At 36.0% G+C, this 25279-nt stretch overlaps 1 protein-coding gene and 1 long non-coding RNA gene across 2 annotated transcripts in view; one reads left to right on the top strand and one right to left on the bottom strand.

The window, feature by feature from the left end:
• On the bottom strand, window positions 1-1725 carry LOC121407740. Its single transcript, XR_005968948.1, has 3 exons — window positions 1519-1725; window positions 701-942; window positions 1-83 (listed from the first exon to the last, which is right to left on the bottom strand). It is a non-coding gene; the product is annotated as an uncharacterized LOC121407740 (long non-coding RNA).
• A 2545-nt stretch (window positions 1726-4270) lies between these two features.
• Window positions 4271-25279, top strand: part of LOC121409718 (exocyst complex component 2-like) — a 33090-nt gene continuing 12081 nt past the window's right edge. Inside the window, exons 1-17 of the mRNA XM_041601627.1 lie at window positions 4271-4343; window positions 7618-7763; window positions 8996-9166; window positions 9660-9795; window positions 10617-10657; window positions 11169-11238; window positions 13294-13421; window positions 14015-14203; window positions 15525-15670; window positions 16548-16629; window positions 17162-17264; window positions 18265-18377; window positions 21481-21519; window positions 22081-22208; window positions 23178-23228; window positions 23401-23573; window positions 24273-24394. Coding sequence (XP_041457561.1) covers window positions 7640-7763; window positions 8996-9166; window positions 9660-9795; window positions 10617-10657; window positions 11169-11238; window positions 13294-13421; window positions 14015-14203; window positions 15525-15670; window positions 16548-16629; window positions 17162-17264; window positions 18265-18377; window positions 21481-21519; window positions 22081-22208; window positions 23178-23228; window positions 23401-23573; window positions 24273-24394 — 1816 coding nt within the window. The 5' untranslated portion in view covers window positions 4271-4343; window positions 7618-7639. The remainder of the gene's footprint in view (window positions 4344-7617; window positions 7764-8995; window positions 9167-9659; window positions 9796-10616; window positions 10658-11168; window positions 11239-13293; window positions 13422-14014; window positions 14204-15524; window positions 15671-16547; window positions 16630-17161; window positions 17265-18264; window positions 18378-21480; window positions 21520-22080; window positions 22209-23177; window positions 23229-23400; window positions 23574-24272; window positions 24395-25279) is intronic.

Genomic DNA, 25279 nt, shown 5'->3' with positions numbered 1-25279 from the left:
GACGACCAGGATGATGATCACAGCAGAGATCACAGATATCGAGATGATGAATTCCAGTCGCTGGAAGATGCTAGTCGTCTCCTCTGTCGAATGAAATTATTATTTTGACTCAATTGATATGATTGAACACTATAGGCCTTTAATTATCGTCATCGAATATCAGCGATCATCATCATTATCATGAAGGTCATCATCATCATCCTCGTCATCATCTATCATCATCATCATCATCACCTCGTCAACATCGTCATCATTATCATATAGGCATCATCGTCATCATCACCATCATCATCATCATCATTGGACCTCCATCATCATCATCATCTATAGCCCTACACCATCTTCACTACACCGCCATGAAAACCCACCACTTCTTAGCATTGGAACCATCGCAATTTTCACCATCACGACTACCATCATTATACTAGCATCATCAGCATGAAGCAATCGCCATCTCCATCATCATTATTGTGTTGTTTAAAATGCCAATCCACTATAATTATCTTGATAATCACTGTGGTATAAAAGAAAATGTCAAATTGATTAACTTTGCCTTTTTTATCCCGGGATGAGAAACTCTATCTGTATGCATTAACCAATATAAATCATTAAATACCTATTTGATCCTATATTATGTGAAATAAACGAGCAATGTGGGGAATTATTTTCTGGTAATCCTCAAACATCAAAATACTCTCACCCGAGTCACCTCCATCTGCAGCTGCTAATTTCAAAGGAATCGGTGGCGGGGGAGGTGGTGGGGGTTGCGGTGGTAGAAGAGGAGTCGGAGGAGCTGATGGTTGTGCAGACAGTGCATGTTGTGATGTTTTCGTTGATGTTATCATTGGCGTTGCTTGTTGTGGCAGTGGTGGGTCTTGTAGATTCCAATGGAAATATGGGGGCATCTGATGCATCCATCTCCACATGATTTTCCTGTATGCCCTCCAATATTTTCAGAGAAAATAAGATGTGTCCAATTAAAGTATTTTATTTAAGAGATTCACTAATATAATAGAACAGAACTCATCAGCCAGACTATCTGTTATTTTGAGCTTTTTAGAATATTACTTTGAATTTCCTTTGTATACTCGACGGCATAATTTGTGGCCATACTGAACTTGAAATAAACCCGAATAACAGTATACCGGCACACTGGCTGTTAGTTTGTTTATTTCATTTTTTTTTTTTTTTTTTTTTTACCTAAGTGGCATGCAAGTTCATAACGACACGAAGTAAAAAACACTATAATGATTATTTTGTCCTGAGATAGGTGCAGCCCCATGCAGTGAAATCAAATGAAATTTACCAGTCAATATAATGATGTCATGCATATTTTCATGAGAATACAGGCAATTAATGCTTAAAATTTAGTTCACCGGCTAACGTTGGGTGAAATTTCGATAAGTCTCTTTAATCTAACATAACTATTTAGAAGACAAACTCACCTAAAACCATATATTTTTCAACAGAAAATTCACATCAGTCATTAAAAGAATAAAAGGGAACATAAGTACTCACCACTTTGATGCTTCCTAAAGAAAATGGTATAGATGGACTCCTTTTGTTATACTGCGTCTAAAGTGTATTGATTAATAATGATCATGATGATACTGCAAAAGATAAAGGAAATGAATATGTTGTCTTTCTAAACGCATAATATAGTTATTGAGGACTGGATTATACGTAAACCGCTAATAAGCCAGTACAGCTCTATTTAAGCTCTTAATATGCTCTTATAATCCCCAGTGTGGCAAGAGTAGAGAGAAAAATAATCAATTTGTTAATATTGTGGATTCAAACTCATGTTCTGTTTATGCTCAGAGGTGGCGTTAGGATTTTATAGGGGGGGGGGGGATCGAGACAGGCAGCAGCACTTTCAAAGAGAGAACGATTGACAGATTTGTATATATTGTGTTTGGGTTTCATATATTTTTTTAGAAATCTCTAAAGAATTCTGGTTCAATTGACAATGAAACTATCTGTTAGCGAGCACGCTAAAAATTAAGTTTTACTAGCAGGTCTTGGAATTGATTTTTGTGTAGTATTTGTACATACAAGTTTTTATGTTATGGAGGTCCCCCATGTAATGTCTCAATTACCGATGAGGCCACCCCGATAAAGTAAATTAAAATACTACCTTCATACTTTGGATTTAAATGAAGTTTTTCATTGCGATATTCGATAAAAACATGATTATGTAGAACCTGCTACGATTACAAATACTTGTAATTTGCAAGCGACCGAATTATATAAGACTATCATAAAAACAAACAGTAATAGAAAAATACCTCACATGGATCGAGTGAAGCACGATGAATGCCATATTCCGAACCTACGATTAATTCTATACGTGCTCATACTATACCTCTCTTTTTGCGTAAAAACGATATTATAGTCAAAATATAACCGAGTAACAATACAAAACGCAAAAATTATTTATGCAATATTTTACACATAGGTAAATTTGCGTCAAGTTAAAGCATTTACCTTTATATCGCAATTATCCCTAAAAAGGAAGTTGAATCTACAGTTTTAGTTGTTTTTGCCCCACTTCTTCTTGACTGTCCCAGTAGCGGATTCATTGGAAGAGAAGGGGCCGGGGGTGGGGGGTCGAGGGCTGGAGGCTGGGACTGATTTTTTAAAGGCAATATGAAAATATTATGTAATATTCGTAGGCCTATTATTCTCACCCCTTGCATGGGATCAAGAAATCAGGGGTCGCCAATGGTGGATCCGGATGCACTTCTGGCCCGTGCCCCCTTTTTGACAGCTAGTCGACCATAGCCTAAAATTTTCAATGTAAATTATGTCGTTCATAGTACGTATGCCCCCACCCCTCCCCCCCCTTTGAGAGACAGTGACAGCAAATATTTTTTATGGGAATATGGCGTTCATACGCAAGAGGTGACTTTTCTTGTCAAATTTTACGTGGGACAAAATGCAACCTGGTCTAGTGATCGAAAACCTTGTTTGTTTTGTTTTTGTTTTTGTTTTAATTGCTTGTAAAATTTCCCGAGGAATGTGCCCCTTCTTATCTAGAAAGTCCTGGATCCCCCACTGGGGGCCGCGGAAGGGGGGGGGGGGAGCTAGGTGCAATAAAAATCACAATCAGATGGTTATTTTTTTTTCTTTATTTTTTTTGTACACAGTTTTGGGAAATAATTACCCTTTTGGCTCTTCAAAAATATTCGATGGTGAATGTTGCAAAATTTGTTCGAGGTCTTTTTTTAAGTTCATAATTTTTCATCATTAAGCTAGACCGAAAAATCTTTCTATTTCTGTCATCAGGGATATGCTTCACGTAGTTGAGACTTCGTCTGGCTCCACGGCATCCCCTCTTAGCATCAAGACTAAAATAAATCAGAAAGTGTTTTAAAACTCCTGTGAAACAATGGATTTTCAGTTTCATTAGGCCTATCACATCCACGCACGGGCGTAAATCCGGGGGGGGGGGGGGAATGGGGGATACTCACGTGAGAGGGAGATAAACACAGAGGCAAGAAAAGGGACAGACATATTTCCCACACACTTTTTACGATTTTATCCGTTTATATCACATTAATTCCATAACAATCTAATACATATTTCAAATATTGCATCACCTCCCAATGTAATCTTAAATATTATTCAAAATCGTTCCTTTCCGCAATTTATTTCTTTATATTTGCACCACTGTGCTATTACCACCTTTTTGGAAGTTTATTCTGTGGTCTAGCTGTGATGATCTAAAATCATGTCTTAGGCACCCTTATTCCCAATAGTAATGATTCCCCAAATCATGCTCATCTCATCTTTAACCAGTGAGCAAATTATATTTTTCTTTCCTTTCTTCTCCATATTTATTGATAATTTACTTTTATCATATTTTATACTGTATGCGCATCACTTTAAACGACTATAGCAATTTTAAATGCACGCCAATATACGCCCACTTGCTGCATTTCGACCATAATTACACATCCCATGAAATACGATTTCGGTCATCATTATTCCAACTACATATATCTGAAAATTTGCTCGCTCGCCTCGCGCGCACGCATTTGCTGTACATCTGATTTTTATCAATTATTACAAATCCTTCGAACAAATTCATGATAGGCAATTAACTGATCTGGTTTTATATAATGTACACATTAGTATATGCATGTACGTATACATGGCATGTAATGTTCTAACTACTTACAGGCCTTTGGACATCATTTTGCTATCGACCCCCCCCCTGCGCTGCTCGCTCGGATCGGACCAAATTAGAGCTAAACAAAACAAACATAATTTGTACGGTACCGGTACTTCCGGGGAAAGGGGCGAGTTCAGTTGAAAGGCGGACAATCACAATTCATATTGTAAGTGATTTTGTCGATGGCCTACATTACATAGTCTCTATTGTTTGTATAGTCTTTTAGTACTCTTTCTTAATGAATTTCATGTATCCATGCTTATGGACAACAGTCATTGACAGGTTTTTTGTCTCCTTTGCTTTGTCGAGTTCGACTCTGTGAAGCGAGACTCGCACAGCTAGCGGTAGTTGCCTTAAGTCGCGTTAGTGATATCGTGTATGTGCTATTCGAATACATGTACCATGGAATCGTGATATCTTGTATTGGCATGTGTGCGTAAGAAATTACGTAGTCTATATAATAGGAATGACTTTAGATTGCCACTGGACCTAGTAAGTCCATGATCTGATGACCTTTAATTTATACCTCCACCTGTGATGAATTATAAATATAACTTTAATTTACTAGCCCCAAATATTCACTGTGTAACAATCCCTTGCCTTGTTTTTCTTTTTATTTGTTAATTTGGTTTCTGATTTCTGCCAGCAAATGCAGTTTCGACTTTCGCACCGGCCTAGTCTGAGTTTTTATTTAAATTTTTTGTTTGATTTTGTCTTTGAGAGAATTTCCCCACCAGTGATTGTTTGTTAATGTTATAGCATAATAATATCTAACCCAGGGAGCCCAGGACCTTACATGTAAGGCATACTCACCTGACAAACGTGAAGTATGGTCAAAATAATTCTCCGAATAAATAGTTAAAACAGAAATCAAGCACTTACCACGATTATATGGATGAAGGTCTAACGAGTGGCAGTTTCCTGACATCTGGGCATCACCTTACGTGTAAGGCATACTCACCTGACAAACGTGAAGTATGGTCAAAATAATTCTCTGAATAAATAGTTAAAACAGAAATCAAGCACTTACCACGATTATATGGATGAAGGTAGTGCTGTAGCTCGGTTCCTTCAACTCGGTCCGAACCCGGCTCGTAAATCTTATCAGAATCATAGCTCGACCCGGAGAGGCCCGGTAACCCGGTCCGGCTAAAATTGATTTATGTCCATGCAAAAGTACAAAGTTTTGACCTACTTGACTCTTATCTGTGACCGACATCACCTTCTGACCTTGTTCTCAAAAGACGATACAAACCCCCAAAATATTTAATTCATTGTTTATATCATCCAGTAGTAATGTAGAGAGGGGATTGAGACGATACAAGGCCAAATGGCAATTCCTCACATGCTTATCACCAGTGCAGCGGTATGGTCAACAGCACAGTCTGTGCATCTCTAGTGATTTACTACGAAACATGTGCTTTGAGATGATTTTTTTTGTGTGTGTGTGTGAAATCAAGAGGCAGATTACAAACCACATTGTTTATTATGTTATCATTCTGGTGACCCAATTTTCAAACAGGCTCTCACAGAGATTGTTTCTGTCTATCACAGGGCAGATTTTTTTCGGAGGGGTGGAGGTGGCAGAAAGAGTTAATTTCTGAGCGTATTTCATTCCTCATATTTGCTTTGAAGCAATAGAATATTTTATTCAAACTATTTTTTGTGTATGATTTATTTTTATCTGTCTTATTCTAGCCTTCAGCTACCGGTAATAATATTTTTAATAAAAAAAATGAATCAAAATACATTTTTATTTCATATTTAACTTTGACAATAGGTCCAATATCATCCTACCCCATATCATCCATTTAGTCATCTCTCACGTTTTTTTTTTTTTTTTTGCTCTTGTACACGTACCCCCCCCCTCACCCTTCTCTCTCTCTCCCTGTAACGGCACCCTCCTCTTCCCTCTTCTCGTCCGTCTCGTCCACCCTCTTTAATGTATCCGTTAAATGGGAATTAAATTGTTTTGCACCCACTCCCAGCTGAGCTATTATTTTCGGATCACCGACTTTGTGGAAAATGTCAACACAACAGGGTTTTGGGGGGAGGGAGGGCTTTTATGGTTAGCAGAAAAAACTGGTATAAAAGATATCTCAATAAACCGGACAGATTATTTTACCAAAATATATATTACCATAATATCAAAAGGAGAACTTTTTGAGTTATGACCATGCCTAATGGACCAACTGGCCTTTACTTGTAAACAAATTGGACATTCTCACCCAGTGAAACCATTACTCTCAGCCAATCACATGACCAGTCAGACGATATCACATGGCAGGTACACTGTGTGCATGTGCGCCGTTAGCCTGCTAGCTATATCATCTCGATCCCTCACACACAGGGCCATAACTCAGACATGAGGTCCAATCATGATGGGGAAAAAATGAAAAAAAGGTAGGGATGGTTGGCCTTTGACCTGTCCCCTCGACCATCACACTAGGTGGATTGGTTGCTTGTTAAAAATAGTTTCACAACTTTTATTGCGGTGACAAATGACACCTCAAATATTATCAAACAATCCGGGTTTATTTTCCGGGTTCGAGGGATTCAGAGTGAAACCCGGCCCGTAAAGCTCCGAGCTGGTCAATGCCAACTCGGCAGGATTCAGCCCAGTAAACAATCCGAGCTACAGCACTAGATGAAGGTCTAACGAGTGGCAGTTTCCTGACATCTGGGCACAAACTGGAACCTCAAAAAAACGAAAAGTTATCTCCTACCCCCGTCTCGATCGGCCATTTTTGTTATGAATCGTAACAAAATGGCCGATCGAGATGGGGGTAGAAGGAGAGAACTTTTCAGAATATCACAATCATGAACAACTGTATTTCGCCGGGGGGGGGGGGGTGCCTGGAGGTTCCTGGAGATTCCTGGAGAAAAAAAAGTCATTTACTGACATACCGGTAGGCTTACTCTCCACAGAGCCTGGGACGGCATGCCATTGCTTTACACATACCGATGAATTGGGCAACAATCATGACAATAATGTTGCTACAAAATAGTCGTTTTCTTTAAGGTTTTGAGCCAAAACTTATGTAAATGGGCTAAAATACATTATGTAAGCATTTGGCACTAATATTTTGATCAAATTAAACAGAAACAATTGAAAAATATTTTAAGTAGAGAAGCATTTACTTACAGTCTATTATTGTTGCCATCTTGCCGTCTTTGTTGCCATCTTGCCGTCTTTGTTATCTCATAGCCTAGCTGCAAAGACGCGTATGCAACAATATCATGAGCAGTGCCAACTTATATGAAAAAAAAAATACTTGCATCGGTCGATAAATATCATGAATCGTAAAATGCTTGCATCAGCCGATAAATATGAACAGTCTCCACCTGAGAGCATTCACAGCCCACCAGTAAGCCACAGACAAATAGTGAACTTAAGCGCTGCTGCTTTAGAAGAAGTCTATTTGCTTTTCTTTGTATAGTTTGCTATAGGCAGTGAGAAGGATGCAGTCTAGGAAATTTCGAGACCCTCCTAAGGTGACAGGACTATCCCCCAAGGAGGGCCCACCAGGAACCAAACTCACCATCAGAGGTGAAAACCTAGGGATCAATGAAAAGGACGTATTCAGTGAGTTCATTTCTTCATTATAAACAAATATTTGCCCTGACTTGATCAGGGATAATAGAACATTTTGATTGGGGCTTGTTTTAGAAGTACCAGTACAGCATTTCCCCAACAAAATTCTCAATTCATTAAGCATCACCACCAACTCTGCAATTGTTTTAAGCATGCTTTTTTAGGAGAATGTCTATGTTGAAAAACTTTGTATGAGTGTTTAGCAATGTATTTTTTAATATAAAGTTAAGTTATGATTGTAAACATGTGTTCAAAGCTGAAGGAATATATATGCAGCAAACAAAGGTTTTCATGAGAATGCCTTTAAAATGAAAGTTAATTTTCACCATATCATTGTAGATCTAGATCAGGGGGCTGTTACATAAAGTGGTTCGTAAGTTAAGAGTGACCTTAAGATAAACTGATGAACCTTTTTTGTGGTAAATTATATTCACCAATAAATGTTTGTTGGTGATTATATTGCGCTTAAGTAAGTTGTTTCACCATTCATTCTTAAAGTCGCTCTTAACTTGCGATCAGTTTTATGAAACACCCACCAGGATCAGTTATGTAAACCTAACTCTGCAAACTCTAAGCTGAAAAATTATTACACTGGAGATTGGTAACACAGATAAGCACGTGTGGGGCAGTGTATTTTTATTGCTTGGAAAAAAAATTGAAATCTGGTTGGATTGCCATGCTTATTTTGCAAATATCTCAGCTTTTAAACATTTTTTACCAGAATATTTTGTTGAATAGTATCTGTGCTCTGTAATTCTATATTTTATTATTTGGCACATAAATCTCTTTTATTAAAACATATATTTGAGTGGTCATTTTAATGGATGCTGTTTGAGATTGGTGGCTCAATAAGCATTTATTGTTAAATGATTTTTTTTTTTAATTTATGGTTGAATCTTCCATTCAGTCACCTGGTGAAAAATTATTTACAAAATTAGAATATGAGTGTTAAGTGAATTAAGACATTACTTTAGGGGACTAGTATTGTTTTTCAGCCTTTCTCAACTTAATGTGTCTGCCTGTATACTGTTTGCTGAGTCAATGTTACTTTTCTAATCTAGTGAATCTCATAGACTTGCATGTAGAAAAATCAAATGTTGGGACAGCTTATTGTTCAGGACCACATTACTAGCCTCCTTTTTAGTTCGGTGCTTAATGGAGACATTATTATTTTCAGTTTATGCATTCATTATCATGAATGTATTTGGTGTGATCTTTTTCAGGTATCATAGTATGTGGAGTCAACATCACACTCCTAGCCGAGTGGATCTCGCCCAGTAAGATTATCTGTAGAACAACCAATTGTAAAGGCCCTGGTGATGTCATAGTATCCACCAAATCCGGAGGTATCGGCACTTCCACGGTCAAGTTCAGAGGACTCCAATTCTTACCAAGTAAGTCAGAGATCGGAAATTTAACCATTGTCATATTCATCTAATGACAGACTATGCTTTGTCTGAGCAGGGGCCGTTTCGTATGTTAAGAGCGACTTTAAGAACGACAGGTGATCCTTTCTTGTGGTAAATGATATGTTCATTGGTGAGTACTTAGTGCATAAGAAATGTTCACCAGTTGTTCTTAAAGTCGCTCTAACTTACAAACAGCTTTATGAAACACCCACCTGAATAGTAGAAAGAAAAATTGAATATGGAATTGTATGACAAACTGCCATCAAAATTGGTCCTACTGAGATACTTGGGCTCTTATAATGGCGAGATGTTTTTGGTTTTGGGGAATGGGTCAAGTTTGGAAAAGATTGTATATTTAGCTGGCTCTTTGTTGATCTCTTCAGAAGGAATTGAACAGAAAAGTTAAAGAAGGATGATAATTGGCTTTTCGTGTTTACTTATGGTAATTCTGTTTTTCCTGACTCTGTTCCTTCTTTAGATCCCCTTCAAGATTCAGCCATTTGGGTAGATGAATCATCATTGTTTGAGAGAAGATTAAACAGCATCAGTCGACCGTCATCACCCCTTCAATCGGGAAGAGAAGATCCTCTGGGTCTACCCATGGAACACACTCCGTAAGCATACTCTTCAATCTTTCAATCTGCAAGAGAGAACCAGTATTAGATGAATGAATGAATGAAGGAACGTGAGTGAGTGAGTGAGTGAGTGGGTGGGTGAGTGAGTGAATGAATTGAATGAATTTATTATCCAATGCAATGATAATTACCATTTTACAGCCAATCAATTATGAATTCATCATAGAAAAGCAAGGATTATAGGAACCAGAAAATAGCTTGAATGCTAGTCAAGTCTGGCTGGCCCCTTGTAGTTTAGGCAGATAAAACATGTGTTTCTTATCTTGTTAAGAATGAACAATCGTGTGTCTGCTAAATATACTCTGTAATATATAAACAATGCCTGCAATTTACATAACAATTTAACAAAAACTGACAGTATTTACATATGAAAGATATATAACAGAGAGAAATATAATATTGGATAGTTGTTGGATTATGTATTTCATTTAATCAATTGAATTTTCCCATATAATTGTACCTAGGTATTAGATCCAATGTGACTGTTTGATGCGTGAATGATATTTTTCTACTCATTAAAGTAATATATAGCCTACTGATATACCTGTAATTTTCTACCTTTTTTGCATTGGTGTGCTTTTAGAAACTATTTCACCTTTTGATCATATGCATATATGAATTTCTATTTTTGATGGAACATATGTAGGGGTAGAGTGGTAATCTAGTGATTGGGTATCCCTGAAGTTCTTTACAGTTTTTATTAAGTGTGGCATGATGATCACATTTGCACATTGATGTTTTCACTTTAGTATCTATTCATAACTGACACTGATGCATGTTGTTTGAATTATTTGAACCAGGCAACTTTCTGATGAAGAAGCTCACCAAATGTTTCCTAAAGGTATGTTATTTATTTTTTAACTGATGACGTATTGACAATGTAATTCATCCTAAAAACAGACCCATATGTATAAGTAATGGCTTGAATCAGTCTTAAAAGTGTTTGTTAGTTTATCAACAAAAAGATATGAATTTGATGCAGTGATGGTTACTTCAAATTTGATTATTAAGTAGAATAGGTGATGTTTCATTTGTACATGTTATATTGAGTTCATATATACTTAGGTTACTAGAAGTTTAAACAATGATAGAGATAGAAGATTTCTTGGGCTTTTGGTGTTCTGGTTCCCAGGAAATAGCTAATCAAGATTTACCACATAAAGACATTCAGTAAACGTTCCATTGCCTTTGTTTATTGTTGTAAGTATGACTCTGTTTGGACCCTTTAATTTGAATACCATGAAAGATATTTCAGTTGTTTGTGACAGAACAGAAAGCTTACTGGCTCACATCTAAGCTTTTCTTCTAAATAAATTTGTGTCTCTCTTAAAAACTAATTTGTATTAATACAGGGAGTAGCAACTTAGCACACCGGAATTTTGAACCTGCCCTATTTCTCATTGAAAGTCACAGTAGTACCAGGTACGTATTGAAATAAATTACTGTGTGTATAACAGATATATAATTCCAAATGCAATATCGCAATAAATGTATGAAAAGTATGAAAATTACAATTTTTAGTGATAGTATATGTGAATGTAAAATGTTTGAAATTATGTAGAACTGATCAACTACAATTCATCATATAATTTTGACTGATAAATTCAGCAGTCATCAGGATCTTTCTATTAAAAAAAAAAATGGATTTTGAACACCAAATGGACCAGTAGAGAAGAGAGATATTTTCAAGTAAAATATTGGACTTAGTGATAATCAGTGGCTTGTAACACAGAGCTTAACATTGATCGTACAGTTGTCTTGTGAGATTGATTTCATGCGATATTTAATGAATTCAAGCTTTAAAAAATTGACCTTATGATCAAGGGCAAAGCTATATGGGGCCCTCGTTTCCTTCAGTGAGAAGACATACAGTTGAGGCCAGAAGTTTACATACACCTATTCACCAGGAAATTCAAAGAAAAGTTTACACTTGCCAAGCATCATAAAATTTACTGCATCTTATGATATATTTGTGCTATCATGATATCAAACAAATGAGTATGTCATGCCCCTTCATCACATCGCTTTGTCATCAGGAGCTGAATAATATTTAGGTGTCATTTTTCCCAAAACAATCTTCATATTTTAGACAAATTAGATATAAAAACTTGACAAAAACATTTCATATTTGTGCTAGTTACTTTTCAACACAAACATTTAAGATTTCACTTCTTTGTTCAGTGGTTTTGAATATTACTTTTTTCTTCAAAGAAAATTCCACGTGAAATATAATTTAATCCCAACGGCATCCCAATTATGTGAAAGAGCTTAATACCCTCTTTCATGTGATACCAGATTTGTCATGGTAATATTCATATTTCTGAAGATTAAGTAAATTTAGTGTTGTTTGGCAAGCAAACAAATTCACTGAATTCCACGGGTGTATGTAAACTTTTTGCCTCAACTGTACATGTATGAATATTGTTTCATTCGTCACCAAGAAAACTATTTTCTGCAATATTTTCCTCATCACTCTGATACCTCCTTCCTCCTCCACTATTCCTGTAAAAAATAATCCTTAGATCTGGGGGGCATTTCAAGGACTTGTCGGACGTGTTTTCCGACATGTCCCATTTTATCCGACAGTTACCATAGGAACAGTGCCTCTCAGCCAATCAAAATCATGGAAAGATGTCAGATCTGACAACTTGTCAGATGAAAATATTTATGAAACGCTCCCCAGATACGTAGGAAAAATTGAAATGAACACAAAGTGGTATCAGGGCCCCATCTTTAACAAAAAGTTGCGATTGATCCGATCAACCTCAGCTATGTGGAAATCCATCAATGTCATAAGTTTTTGTACAGGAAATTTGCACAATGTCCTTCATAAACAAAGAGAAGCACACTGAATTTTCAAAAAAACGATAGATCTATAAACACATATATGTAGAAAATATTTTGAACAAGTATGGATTTTAGATGTTGACGTTGCTGGCTTTCCATAGTTGTGGTTAATCGGATCAGTCGCAACTCTTCGTAAGACACATATATGTAGAAAATATTTTGAACAAGTATGGATTTTAGATGTTGACGTTGCTGGCTTTCCATAGTTGTGGTTAATCGGATCAGTCGCAACTCTTCATAAGACTAGGCCCTGGTCTTGTGATGTAATTGCCTCTTTATTTAACTCTGGTCACATTGATGGGTATATTCCTAATATAGAATGACAGTTTCAGAGTACAGTGTAGCATACATCATCATTATTTTTGTATACAGATGTATAAATGCATACTCTATATCTTAGAAAATACTTTGAATAAATATGGAATATAGATGTTGACGTTGCTGGCTTTCCATAGTTGTGGTTAATCGGATCAATTGCAACTCTTCGTATGACCTGGGCCCTGGTCTTGTGATGTAATTGCCTCTTTATTTAACTCTGGTCACATTGATGGATATATTCCTAATATAGAATGACAGTTTCAGAGTGCAGTGTAGCCTACATCATGATTATTTTTGCTTGTTTCTTTGTAGTTTTGTAGATCTTAAGAAAGGTTTGGAGCATTTGAAGAGACAGTCATCGGGTTTGAAGACCGAAGGACCACAGACATTCATCAAATCAAACCTGGGTACCTTCATGAATTGTCAGGACATTCTAGCAAGTAAGAAATGTTATTTCCTAAACTCATATTTTTTAGTAATCTTTGTATTTTATCTGATGCACACACACAAAAAATTGTTTATCTTTTCCTTGCTTTTCGTATTAAAGTTGCAAAGGACCTTGGTTGAATGAATTCCTGAGTGTAGGTTGTATTCTGTAAATTACTGTCTTTCAACCTATTTCAGCTTACATTGCAGTCATAAATAGGGTACACAATTCACTTATATCACATTTTTGACGTATGCACTGGGCCATGGGCACAATTTTGCACAGTGCAAAACAATCACAAGACAGTGTACTCCTAATATGACAAGTCAAAGATTAAAAATGCAGTTGGATACAATAATTACAAAGTTAACTCTCATTTTTTCCATTCGATAAGTTTGTACAATTAAATGAAGACTTAATATTGATCGGTAATGATGTTTAACAGCACATTGTTCTTGTGGTTTGTACCATTAAATCATCCCATTTTCTGCACTTATTAGAAACTGAAAATTATTTTAAAGAAAGTGAAAGAGTATTCAAGATGTCGATACTGTACTGTCAAATTGTTATTTTTTTTCTCTATTGTACTATTTCCTTCTAAATCAGCTATTCATGGAGACCTGTGTAGGCATGAGAACATCGGCGATCGGTTGAAAGCATCCCCCGGGGAGGAATCCATCGAGGTAGACGGAGGAGATGAAGGGAAGGAAGAAGATGAGATGGAGATGAACGGAGAGGGAGATGGAGGCCAAGATAAGACTGTCACTCTGCAGAAGATCGAGGACTTGCTTATCAGTGAGTTTGTTTGTGCTAAAGCTTTTTCGCTATTTACCTCAAAAAGATTGACAGCCTAATGGCCCAAATTCACAAAGGTGGTTTTGAAAATGTATGAATTGTTCTTTAAAAAAAAAAAATAGGTATTGTTTAGTGTAATCCAAATGATCCACTTTGAATGGATTAAGACCTATTTTGTAAAACTTTTGTGATGTAAAACCAGGGTTTCCAGCCCATCAGGGAAATCAGTGAAAATTATTTTACTTTTTTCTAGTCAGGGAATTCGATTTATGAAATACCTCCAATCAGGGGAAAATGCCTCAAATGAGGGAAAAGCAGGGAATTTTGATTGGCCCAAAAGTCGAAAGCACTGCAGTCAGTCAGACTCTGTTATATTTTGTTGCATATCAAAACAACATCCATTGAATGACTGGTTATGGTGGTACTAATGTTCACACCGAAAATGCATGTAATTCACTGCTACAACTTAGAAAACATGCAAAACTGGGAATGGGTTAAAATAATTATCAGGGAATTTTGTTTTCTTGAAAAGCTGGGAACCCTGAAAACTATTGATGATTTTCTGCTGGAGATCATAACTGATGGATTCTGATTGGATTACACAATGAAATTAAGAAATGTTGTTACTTGATATGTATGTTGATTGAATAGAAATACCTTGTTGATGTGAGAAACTGCAATCTCTTATTTAATCCATGTAACACAATAACATATTTGTGACCAGCCACCCCCAAAACAAGTCACCAGGAAAGGTTCTCCGTAAATATCCAAAATAGTAATTTGGTCTTCAAGAGGTGAAAATTGAAATAAATAGCTTATCTGAAAGAGTAATTCTTCTTCTTCATACTGTTAAAATCTGAAGAGGTAAAGTTAAATAGAACACAAGATTCAAGAGCTTCTTTGAGACAGATTTTTGTGAACTGCTGGAAAGTTTCACCAAGATTTGCTGTGTGCACATCTCATGCTTGAGTGAGCCCTAAATTTAAAACGTTGTGTTCTCCTTATTTTTGGAAGCTCTCACTTAGTTTCTTCTGCATGCAATCACGTACTTTTGTGGGTTATTCCTGATGAATTTTGACATATTATATCAAAGCTTAGGATATGCTGTTCAAACTCAATAAAACTATCAAAATCCACTTTTGGTGACATTTTGGGGTGGCTGGTCAAATTTGTGATTCCTAGGCTGTATTGTTCTGATTGCTCTTCTGTTTATAGTACATCTCATATGTTTATGGTACTTCTCACTGTAATTACGTATTCTCATGAAATGAGAGTACATAATTATGCAAATGAATTATTTCTTTTCCTTTTTCCTATTCAGAGGGCAATGAGAACGCTCAGAAGATATTTCAGAGTGTGTTACATCGTAAAGACAGAGCAGACTCCACCAGGAATGCCCTCAACGTTCTCAATAGATTCAAGTTTCTCTTTCATCTTCCAATCACAATTGAGAGAAACATTAAGAAGGTAGGAATGATTAACCAACGAGAATTGACATATATATTATGTTAACTCCACTTCCTAGTATGAAAGGAAAATGAAATTTTATTTACTTCAAAACTATTCACAGGTGCAATGATTTCACTCAATAAGATGTGTGTATGTTTGTGTGTGGGTGTGTGTGTGTTTGTCTGTCCATTTTTTTGTAAATAGGTGTTGATGATTGCATGTATGCACGTACCTTTTAAATCTTATCTTTTTTAAATCAGTTATACATACTTTGGTTTATAATTATGTTTGGAGCTTGGCTTTTATATAAGGCTCAGCCTTTCTGCCACTCCTTATACTTTCATTTTTATCCGAGTAAAGTAATTTTTCATTCTTTTTTTTCTTTATATCGTTTTGCTTACTATTAATGTCATGATTATTTCTATTATGTATTGTCTATGTTATTATGTCTTTATATATGTTTTTAATGAAAGTATTAAATAAATGAATTAAATGAACTATCTTAGCTTGTCAATACCAGTCCTCTGTTTGGTAATTCATGCCATAATATACAGTTATGGCTTATTTAGAATTCATTTAAAATTAATCAATTTTCTAAAGAGAAGAAGAATTTGTTAGACTTGCATTAGGCCTGTTTGGTAAGTGATTTTGAAAGATTCATTTTTTTCATATTTTTTTTAATCTAGGCAGATACTTCTTTCTTAAAATGGTTAAGAAAGAATGTGCCTATATAACACATTAACTCAGTTTTCATTAAAAACCAGATCCAGTTCCTATTAGAACAACTTATATGTTCATGGGTATTCTTGTGTGATTTCTTGAGAACACAAATTATACCAACTTGAAAGTATTTCGTTTTATTCAATTTAGGTTTGATATATTTTTTGTAATGCAGGGAGACTATGAAGTTGTTATCAATGATTATGAGAGAGCTCGTCAACTTTTCTCAAATACACAAGTATCAACTTTTAAGAAAGGTTTGTATCATGGTCATGAAGTCGTTATCATAGAGCTCAAATATTGTTCATACACAAGCTACATTATGGAGTATATTTTGTGCTGATGCTATTTACATGCAGAACAACTTTTAAAAAATCAATCTTCTATTTTCATCACCCATTTAATAATTTGATTTAGCATTCTTTTGCTTATAATAGTTGCCTCTACATTATCTAAATTACCAATCTTATGCTTACAGTATTGTATTTCTGTCCAATTTGAGTCCTGCATAAAATCATTTGTAACTTATGAACAACTTTATAGTACGCCCCTTACATGAACAATTGAAAGTATAAATAAACAACTTACCACCATTGTAATTATAATTGTCCATAATCTTCTCATACCCAGTCGCTATTGAAACTACTAGACTACCATACTTGTATCATTATAAGGATGTCATGCCAATTAATCAAACCTAGAGCAACATACCATTTTATTCCTGAAAATACTTTGCATTGACATATACTTCATCTCAATTACCGTTAACTGTTTCTCTTTGGTTTGCAGTGTATGATGAAGTTGAGAATAGGATACGTGAATTACAGGTCCAGCTGCATGAAAAACTCATGGAACTTCCAACACCTTTAGATGAACAGAAGAGGCTCATAAGGTTATATTGTATTTTATGTGTAATGTCTTTCTGTATTGTGGATAGCATAACTTTTTGTAGTTTTGAAAATTCCTGTAATGTTATTGATGTGTGTGGTTGAGTTTTTGGTGAGGTGTGCCAACCAGAATATTTATGTCTGGGACAACCTTAAATGTCATCACCTGAAAGATGTGATGAGGAATCAAACCTCAAATCTCTGCATCAATTTGGAACTTCCCCCTGGGATTATAGGCACACGCCACAACGCCCAGTTAAATGAATGGCTTGAGTGTATTGATAATGTGTGTTCCACATTTAATGGCCTATATGCATGTATAAAACTTGATGAACCATGTTCATTGCGTCCAAAGTCATCAACATACTCCAAATCAGATGATGTAATCAAGTCAATAGCTAGTTGTTTTTTCGAAGTGTATACAAGAACGCTGCAGATTTCAATTTTCAGATTTCTGATACTTCTCTGAAGTCCCCTAGAAAAAAAGCTAGACTTGTATAACCTTTAATTGCTGTTATTGTAACATATGAAGGGAATGATTTTCCTGATATCGCATCGCAATATGCTCCACATTTTTGAAAGATTGCTATGCATAAAGCCTTTTGTAGAGCATATTTTTACATAGGACTGTACATTACTTTATAGTTGTGTATGTATTTTGAGTTTTTGACAGACGTGTATCAATCAGGTATGATGATTTACGTCTGGGACCGACCTTTAACGTCACCATCCGAAAGACGTGATCAGGGCTCGAACCTCTGCATCAATTTGTAACTTCCCCACAGCTTGGATTACAGGCGCACGCCACAACGCCCAGTTGTTGAAAGCTTAATTCTCATGACCAAAAATGCTATTCAAATTTGTAAAGCAAAATTATTCCCTGAAATGATTTAATTGCTGGCTTACAATTTATAAAAAAGTTTGTTTCATTCTGCATTTCAAACAATTCCTGTAAGTTGCATATCCTTGAAGTTCTGTGACTTCGGCATATGATTGTCTTGTCAGGTACCTAGTAGAGCTAGGTGGTCCAGGAGATCCAGCCTGGGAGTGTATTGTCAATGAACACAAGTGGATCCAAGATATACTAGCAGGATGCAAGGATCAACATATCCAGATAGGTGAGTATGTCTAAGTACAGGGTCATGTCTTCTGTAGAATAGTGATCAATCTGATCATCACAACTATGGAAAGCCAGCAATATCAACATCTTAAATATATGTTTGTTCAAAATATTTTCTAGATATGATATGTTGTATATATATATATATATATATATATATATATTTACTGTTTTCTTGACAATTCAGTATGCTTCTCTGTTTTCAAAGGACATTTTGCAAATTTCTGAAAGAAAGAATTATGACATTGATGGATTTGCAAATACTTGATCAGATCAATCGTAACTCTTTGTTAGACGATGCCCAGATATAACCGTCTTCAGGCATAGGCAGTTGCCTGATTTCAGGCTCTGAAACCCTCCCATTTCATGCATTTTCTCTTGCTTGTATAGCAGAAGCAAAATATCGGTGGTGTCGTCAACATAAAATCTTAACCCTGGTTAAGTGTTTGAAGTGTCATCATAACTTTATCAAGTGTAGGGTCTATTTCATGAAATTTGGACATAATGGTAATCAACTATCGCTCGTTAATTGGTGTGAGTTCCAGGTCACAAGATCTTTGGCAGTCGAAAGGCTTTCTAGCTTTTACTATTGTAGCCTATTCATCGATCAATGGTGAATGGAATTACCAAATTCACTAGAACGAAGCATTTACATATAATATTGAAATAGCTTAGGAAGCCATTCTTTTCATGTGAACCTTTTTATATTTACATCAATTTGGGTGATAATTGTACATGGACACCATTGCCAGTGCTGCCAACCACACTTGACCAAAAATCATATTTTTAGACAAAAAAATCATATTCATACCCGTTGTGTACTTTCCTACTATACATCTCATTATTTTGTTGTGCTCACTGTAATTTTAACATGTGTATAATGTATACGACAGGTATGAATAGCATTAGGGGGCTAAAGTCATAGGATCTTCATTTAGTAACGTAATTACATGCATGACTGATAGGTTACCTCATTTACATGTGGGACCCTGATGCAGCTGCTGATGTCGCTGCTCCTTTGCACTTACTTAATAGATTATGCTGAATTTCATTTCAAAGCAGTTTTGTCCATTACATTGGCATGTTGCCTTTTGAGTGAGAATATCACTTAATGTTGCAGTACTCAGACTGGACCTAAACTCGTGTCTTATTCTTTCTCGCCATACTGAAAAGCCTTTCGTCAGATGCATTACTGTGGAAGATAGACAGAATCAGCATCATGACTTTAACTAGATGAGCATAGCGCAACTGCCCACTGGATGCAAGGTGATGTCCTTCGCACCGCTATGCAATATTGAGAACTCACATGCACATGCCGTACATCGAGTGGTGTAACTGTTCTTGCTGGCCACTATGCGTGGCCACCTAGTCGTATATTCGGATAGAAATGTTTGTCTCCATGATGATCTAGATCCTTTCAATGTCATGATGTATATTACAGAATTTATTCAACACAATGATCACAGACAACGCACAACGACGGTGCTCAAGAAGACGAGTACAAGGTCTAAGCGATATCGCCAACGCGCTAGTGAATTTAGATTCGCACCAAAGATGGTAGAGCGCAGCTAGCACATGCATATGCATGCACGCGCGCACACCTGAGTACCTGGCTTGGCCATGGCTGTGCTAGCGCTGGGCACATCGTACTTGCCTGTTGTGCACACACACACATTTATGGTATGTATAGCGAGCGCGGTATATGATATGCCAGTCAGTATAACATAATACACATGCTCTCTCTTTCTCCGTCATAACATGCCAACCATACACTCGAATACACTCCAGCAACGAGCACGTACGTACGCAATCATGTACAAAAATGCCAATGAGAGATACACACATATAATACACGGATGCCCATAGCTATATTTTTGTAAAATCATATTTTATTTAGAAAAATCTTAGTGTCGTATTTTAAGTGAAAAATCGTACGGAATACAACAAAATTGTACTATTTGGCAGCACTGCATTGTATTGACTGCATCATTTTTTCCAAAGCTACCAACTAGTACTGATTTTCAGTAATTGGTAGTGAAAAATGAGAACACTGATAGTTTCATGCAGAATACTGATTTCTAAAGTTTCAGTTTCATGTGTTGTTCTGAGGTATTTCTCAGAAAATACTGATTTCCTCACAAAAATACCGATTTTCAGCTTTAAAAAAAATCAAATGTTCTTGTCTGGGTTGGCAGCACTGGTGTTGGATTTCTCAGGATAGAATACACCTGCACAATTAAATGCCATTTGCTGTGCTGCAGAGGCTTGTCTTTCAGTAAAAACAACATAAATGATTTATATTGATGGGGTTAATATGGTAAATAAATTGTAGAAAATATTTCAGTAATTGCATGTAGTCGGCACAGCTGCAATATTGAACGACATTATCCAGGCTCGACTGCCAAGGGTGCTCTACATTTTCATCCTTTATATTATACAGCTTATATGAGCTTTAAAGTGTTCTAGCTTCTTTTCAGTCCAAGTGAGTAAAGCTAACTGTCTCTCTTTATTCACATTATGGCTAGACCTGTGCCTTGCTCTGTCCTTGCCCCTATTCCTTCCTTTCTCATCACTCACAGTTTTTCTTGTCAAAATCGTTATTCACCTACAGTTATACTGTAGGAAAATAATCATCAAAATTTTCAAAAAGTTTTATTTTTTTACACAGATCTCCTTCCAATATAACTTTTTACACAATTGAATGAGTATCACAGCATAAGTGTAACTGGAAAGAAATATCTGTTTTCATCTTATATTTCAGATCAAAAAGGGTGTGAGATTCTCGAGCCACCGAGTCATGCCTCTAAGGTCAGAGGTCATCGAAGAAACTTTTCTGGTAAGACAATCAATTTGAGATTACAGAGTAGTATTTAAAAAAAAAAATTGAAACACCAAATTCAGGTCTAAGATAAGTATACTGAATACTTTCATAAACCAAATCATGATTATTACAAGATAACTTTGATTTGCTGTGTCATTAAAAAAAATTGGCAATGGAAGGATGATAATTCGAGATCTGGAATTAACACATACATTTGCCTATATCACACCAAGTCATGTTTTTTTTTTTTTTTAACTGTATTTTGTTTTTCCTTCTTCAGGGTCTGGCATTCAAGTGAAATTTACATCTGATGCAAACAGTAAGTGAACCCACTTTGTATGTTAACTATCTTTTCATATTTACTTATTGTTATTGCTTAACTAGTGTTGTGTGACTGTTGCATTTGTTTTTACTTGTTTCTACTTGTTCAAAAAGATACTTTTTTAACACTAACACATCATGCCCTCCATGATGCTTCACAATATAATTCTGAGATGCACGAAGGTAGCGCTGCAAAATTGTATTAATTTTATCTTGAATGCTTGCACACGTTTAGACCAAATTTATGATACATGGGTATAGCATCTCAATACCATGTAACTTTTCTATAAGCAGTATGTGGCCCAAATTGCAAATTTTTCAAGTGACAGTGCAAAGAGGAAAGGAAACTTTGAGGGTCTGTGGAAACAGAATTTTCTGTGGCTTCTGAAATTAATACTATTGAACCAAAATTTAGGGTTGAAAATAGGGGTTTCAACTGTAGAACATCTGTATCATTTATTTTATGCCCACCTCTGATATACTTTATGTTAACAGGCAGATTAAACAAACACTATCCATGTCTCAGTTGATTTAAAGTATAGTTGTTTTTATCTTCCAGTGGATGGCAAGTTTTCACCCCCACAGCAAGTATTGTTCTTAGAAGAGCTAGCTGATAACCTTCTGTCAACATTCCCCAACCTCTGGAGGCTTGGTCAATCCTATTTCAATGCATCTGTTGTATCAGAGGTACTTGCTAGCATGGACGTGTTCAGTAACATTTACCCAAAATGAATGGATTCATTTTCTTATGAAAGTAAAATGATAATGCTTGGAGCATAAGTAGATCATAGAAGTTTTACATTAGATTTACATGATCATTTCATCTCTTGTTTTTATGCCCCTGCAGACGAAGTCCAGAGGGGGCATTAAGCATTGCCCCTGTCCCTCCGTCTGTCCATCCCCCCCTACTTGGTTTCCATGCAATAACTAAAAAAAATATGGATTAATGGATTTAAACAAATTTTTGTTGTGTTGGTAGATGACACCAAACTACAAGCTAAGTTTGAATTTGTAGTCCACAAGTCAAAGGTCACAGCTCATTAAATATGTGAGTTGGTTTCTGCATGAAAAATTATGAAATATTAAACGGATTAAAAAAATTTGGGTGTGTAGGTAGATGACGCCAAAATACAGGCCAAGTTCGAATTCAGAGTCTGCAGGTCAAAGGTCACAGCTCATTATATATGTGAGTTGGTTTCCGCATGATAAGTTCGGATATATCCACCAGATATTAAAAATGTTTGGTGTCTGGGTAGATGACACTAAAATACAGTCAGGTCACATCAAATGACCTGACTCATATCTTCTGTCAGAGATTATTATGGAAAGGTTGAGTATTAGGTCATAGGTCTAAATTTGTTCATTATGTATATATGCATATTGGTTTCTACATGATATTAAATTCAATCATATTGATTGCATTTAGCAGGTTGCATCTGTGTCCTTTTTAAAATTGGTTTATCTTGTACATATTAATCTCTTAAACTCTTTACTAGAACACTAAGATGATGTAAGTGTATGTATGCACTTTAAGAAAATATTATTATCATAGATTTTGACTCCAGACTACCATATAATAAGTGTAATTTGGTTTCTATCTTACTCATTTCTGGTGAAAGTGTTATTGTATGTTTGTTAATTCATTTGACAAAACAGGCTGGAGGCAAGTCTATGACCGTGGACTCATCGAAGGAAGCTTCTTTCACTGTGAGTACCCAATTACATTAATTTATGTTAGAAATCTTGACCATCCATTGATTCATCCCTGAATTTTATGTGATGAATTGGTTTGAAAATGATGAATCTTATTAGTTCTTTGAATATGATGAACAAGTAGTTTCAAGATTGTTAAATATATGTTGTTCATCATTTCTTTCAGGCCATGATGACAAAGATCACTACTTACTTTGCGGACCTTGTGAGGGCAGCATTCCTTCCGGAATCACTTGAGAAGAAGAATGAGAAAGAGAGAGCTAAACTAGGAGAGTGGGGTGATAGCAAGAATGAAGTAGGAGCAGGTGCATGGCTTCCTCAGTGTGTTCGATCCATCAGGTAAGGTATTTCACTCTAGCAATTTTTTTCAGTTCAAGAATACAGTGTATCTTTGCAAGGCTTACCACATTTCATGATGAAAACTGTGCATTATGACTTAATTTGTATAATTTTTTTTATAGAATTGCCTGGGCAGATTATGAGGGTTTTGCCATATTTGGTCTCTATTTTATGTTCCAAAATCTGAATTGGATCATGAATTTTCAGTTGTTATGAGATCAACTATTTTAGATTAGTTTTTGAAGTGCTTCTTTTTACCAAATTATTTATCAGTAACTCACAGTAGGTTGAGTTTCTGTCTTGTTATTTCTCTTTCAATCGGAGTATGACTCTTACCCCATGGAAGTCCCTAATCATTACTAGCTTATCTGAGAGTTAACTCTATGGTTACTTAAATCTTAAAGGTCCCTCCTAAGAATGTTGATGAAGCTTGAAGAACCAATTTCCCAGAATCCTGCACTCATTACTAGCTGATCTTAGGGTACATTGTTGCTTGATGAATCACTTCTAGAAATGCATTCATTACTGGCTTATCGTAGGGTTCATTCTATTTCTCTCTTTTCCATCCTACAGGTCAGTTCTAAGTATATTGATGAATCTCGGAAGTTCTAACCTTACATCTTGAAGTCCTGCACTCATTACTAGCTTTTCTTTTAAGGTTTATTGTTTGGTCACTCTCTTTCTGTTTAAATCCTACAGGTCAGTTCTTAGTACCTTGGTGAATCTTGAAGTACCAACCTCACTTCTTGAAGTCCTGCACTCACTACTGGCTGAACTTAGAGTCCACTGTATGGTCACTCTCTTCAAAGAGGCCACAGAAGGTAAGGAGATTTGTCATATTCCTGCTTAGGTGTCAGAATTAACCGATGCCCTGCACGTTCAAACAAAATTTAAGCCTTTCTTCATATCCAGCTCCCATGCAATCATTGACAATATCAGCAAATTTAGGGGAATCAAATTATTATGAAACGAGGAAACCAATGAATATAAGAACACTTCAAAAAACTTTGTTGACTGTTCTTAAGATATACATTTGATTGCTTCGTTGACTCGTAGATGATTCCAAATCATAAACAAATCCTTAACCAATCATAGAAGTGACGTACGGAAACCATGTGGTTAGTCCTGGAAGGACTAATAAAAGTAAAAAGAGGTAAAAATGAAATAGAGAGGCAAGAAAGTGGAAGGTTGGAAAGTAGAGAATTCATTCTTGAAGTAAGTGTAATCCACAGCAGACTAGTTTAGAGGCTTTCGTAGTTGGAGAAATGAGGGACGTCTTGCTCGAGTCAGTGAGTGGTGTTACAGAGCTGGTTTTCAGACAAATTGACTGTATGTCTTCCACCCTTCCACTTTCTCACCTTTCCATTTCACTTCTACCTCTATCCTCATTTCTTAGTCCTCATAGGACTCACCAACCACCACGCAAACCTTCAAACATCAACCAAATCCTTCCTATTTAATTGTCTTAATTTTTTTTCCTTCTAGATATTTACAGATGATTCTAAGTATGAAGTTAGGATTAGTGATGTAGTGGTTTGTTCATAAAGGCACTTATCCAGCTATGCCACTTTCCACCCACATATTAAATGTGTAACCAATAGAATGCGATCATGAATGTAATAGGATTGGCACGTATGTGCTTGTGAAATAGTGTATGGAGTGTAGATGATGCACTGTATGTGTGGAACAGTGATGACAATGATAAC

The sequence above is a fragment of the Lytechinus variegatus genome, chromosome 2, assembly GCF_018143015.1.
Source record: "Lytechinus variegatus isolate NC3 chromosome 2, Lvar_3.0, whole genome shotgun sequence".
Classification (NCBI taxonomy): Eukaryota; Metazoa; Echinodermata; class Echinoidea; order Temnopleuroida; family Toxopneustidae; genus Lytechinus; species Lytechinus variegatus.
The sequence above is the reverse complement of the archived record's forward strand: the minus strand, read 5'-3'. Positions and strand labels throughout refer to the sequence as shown.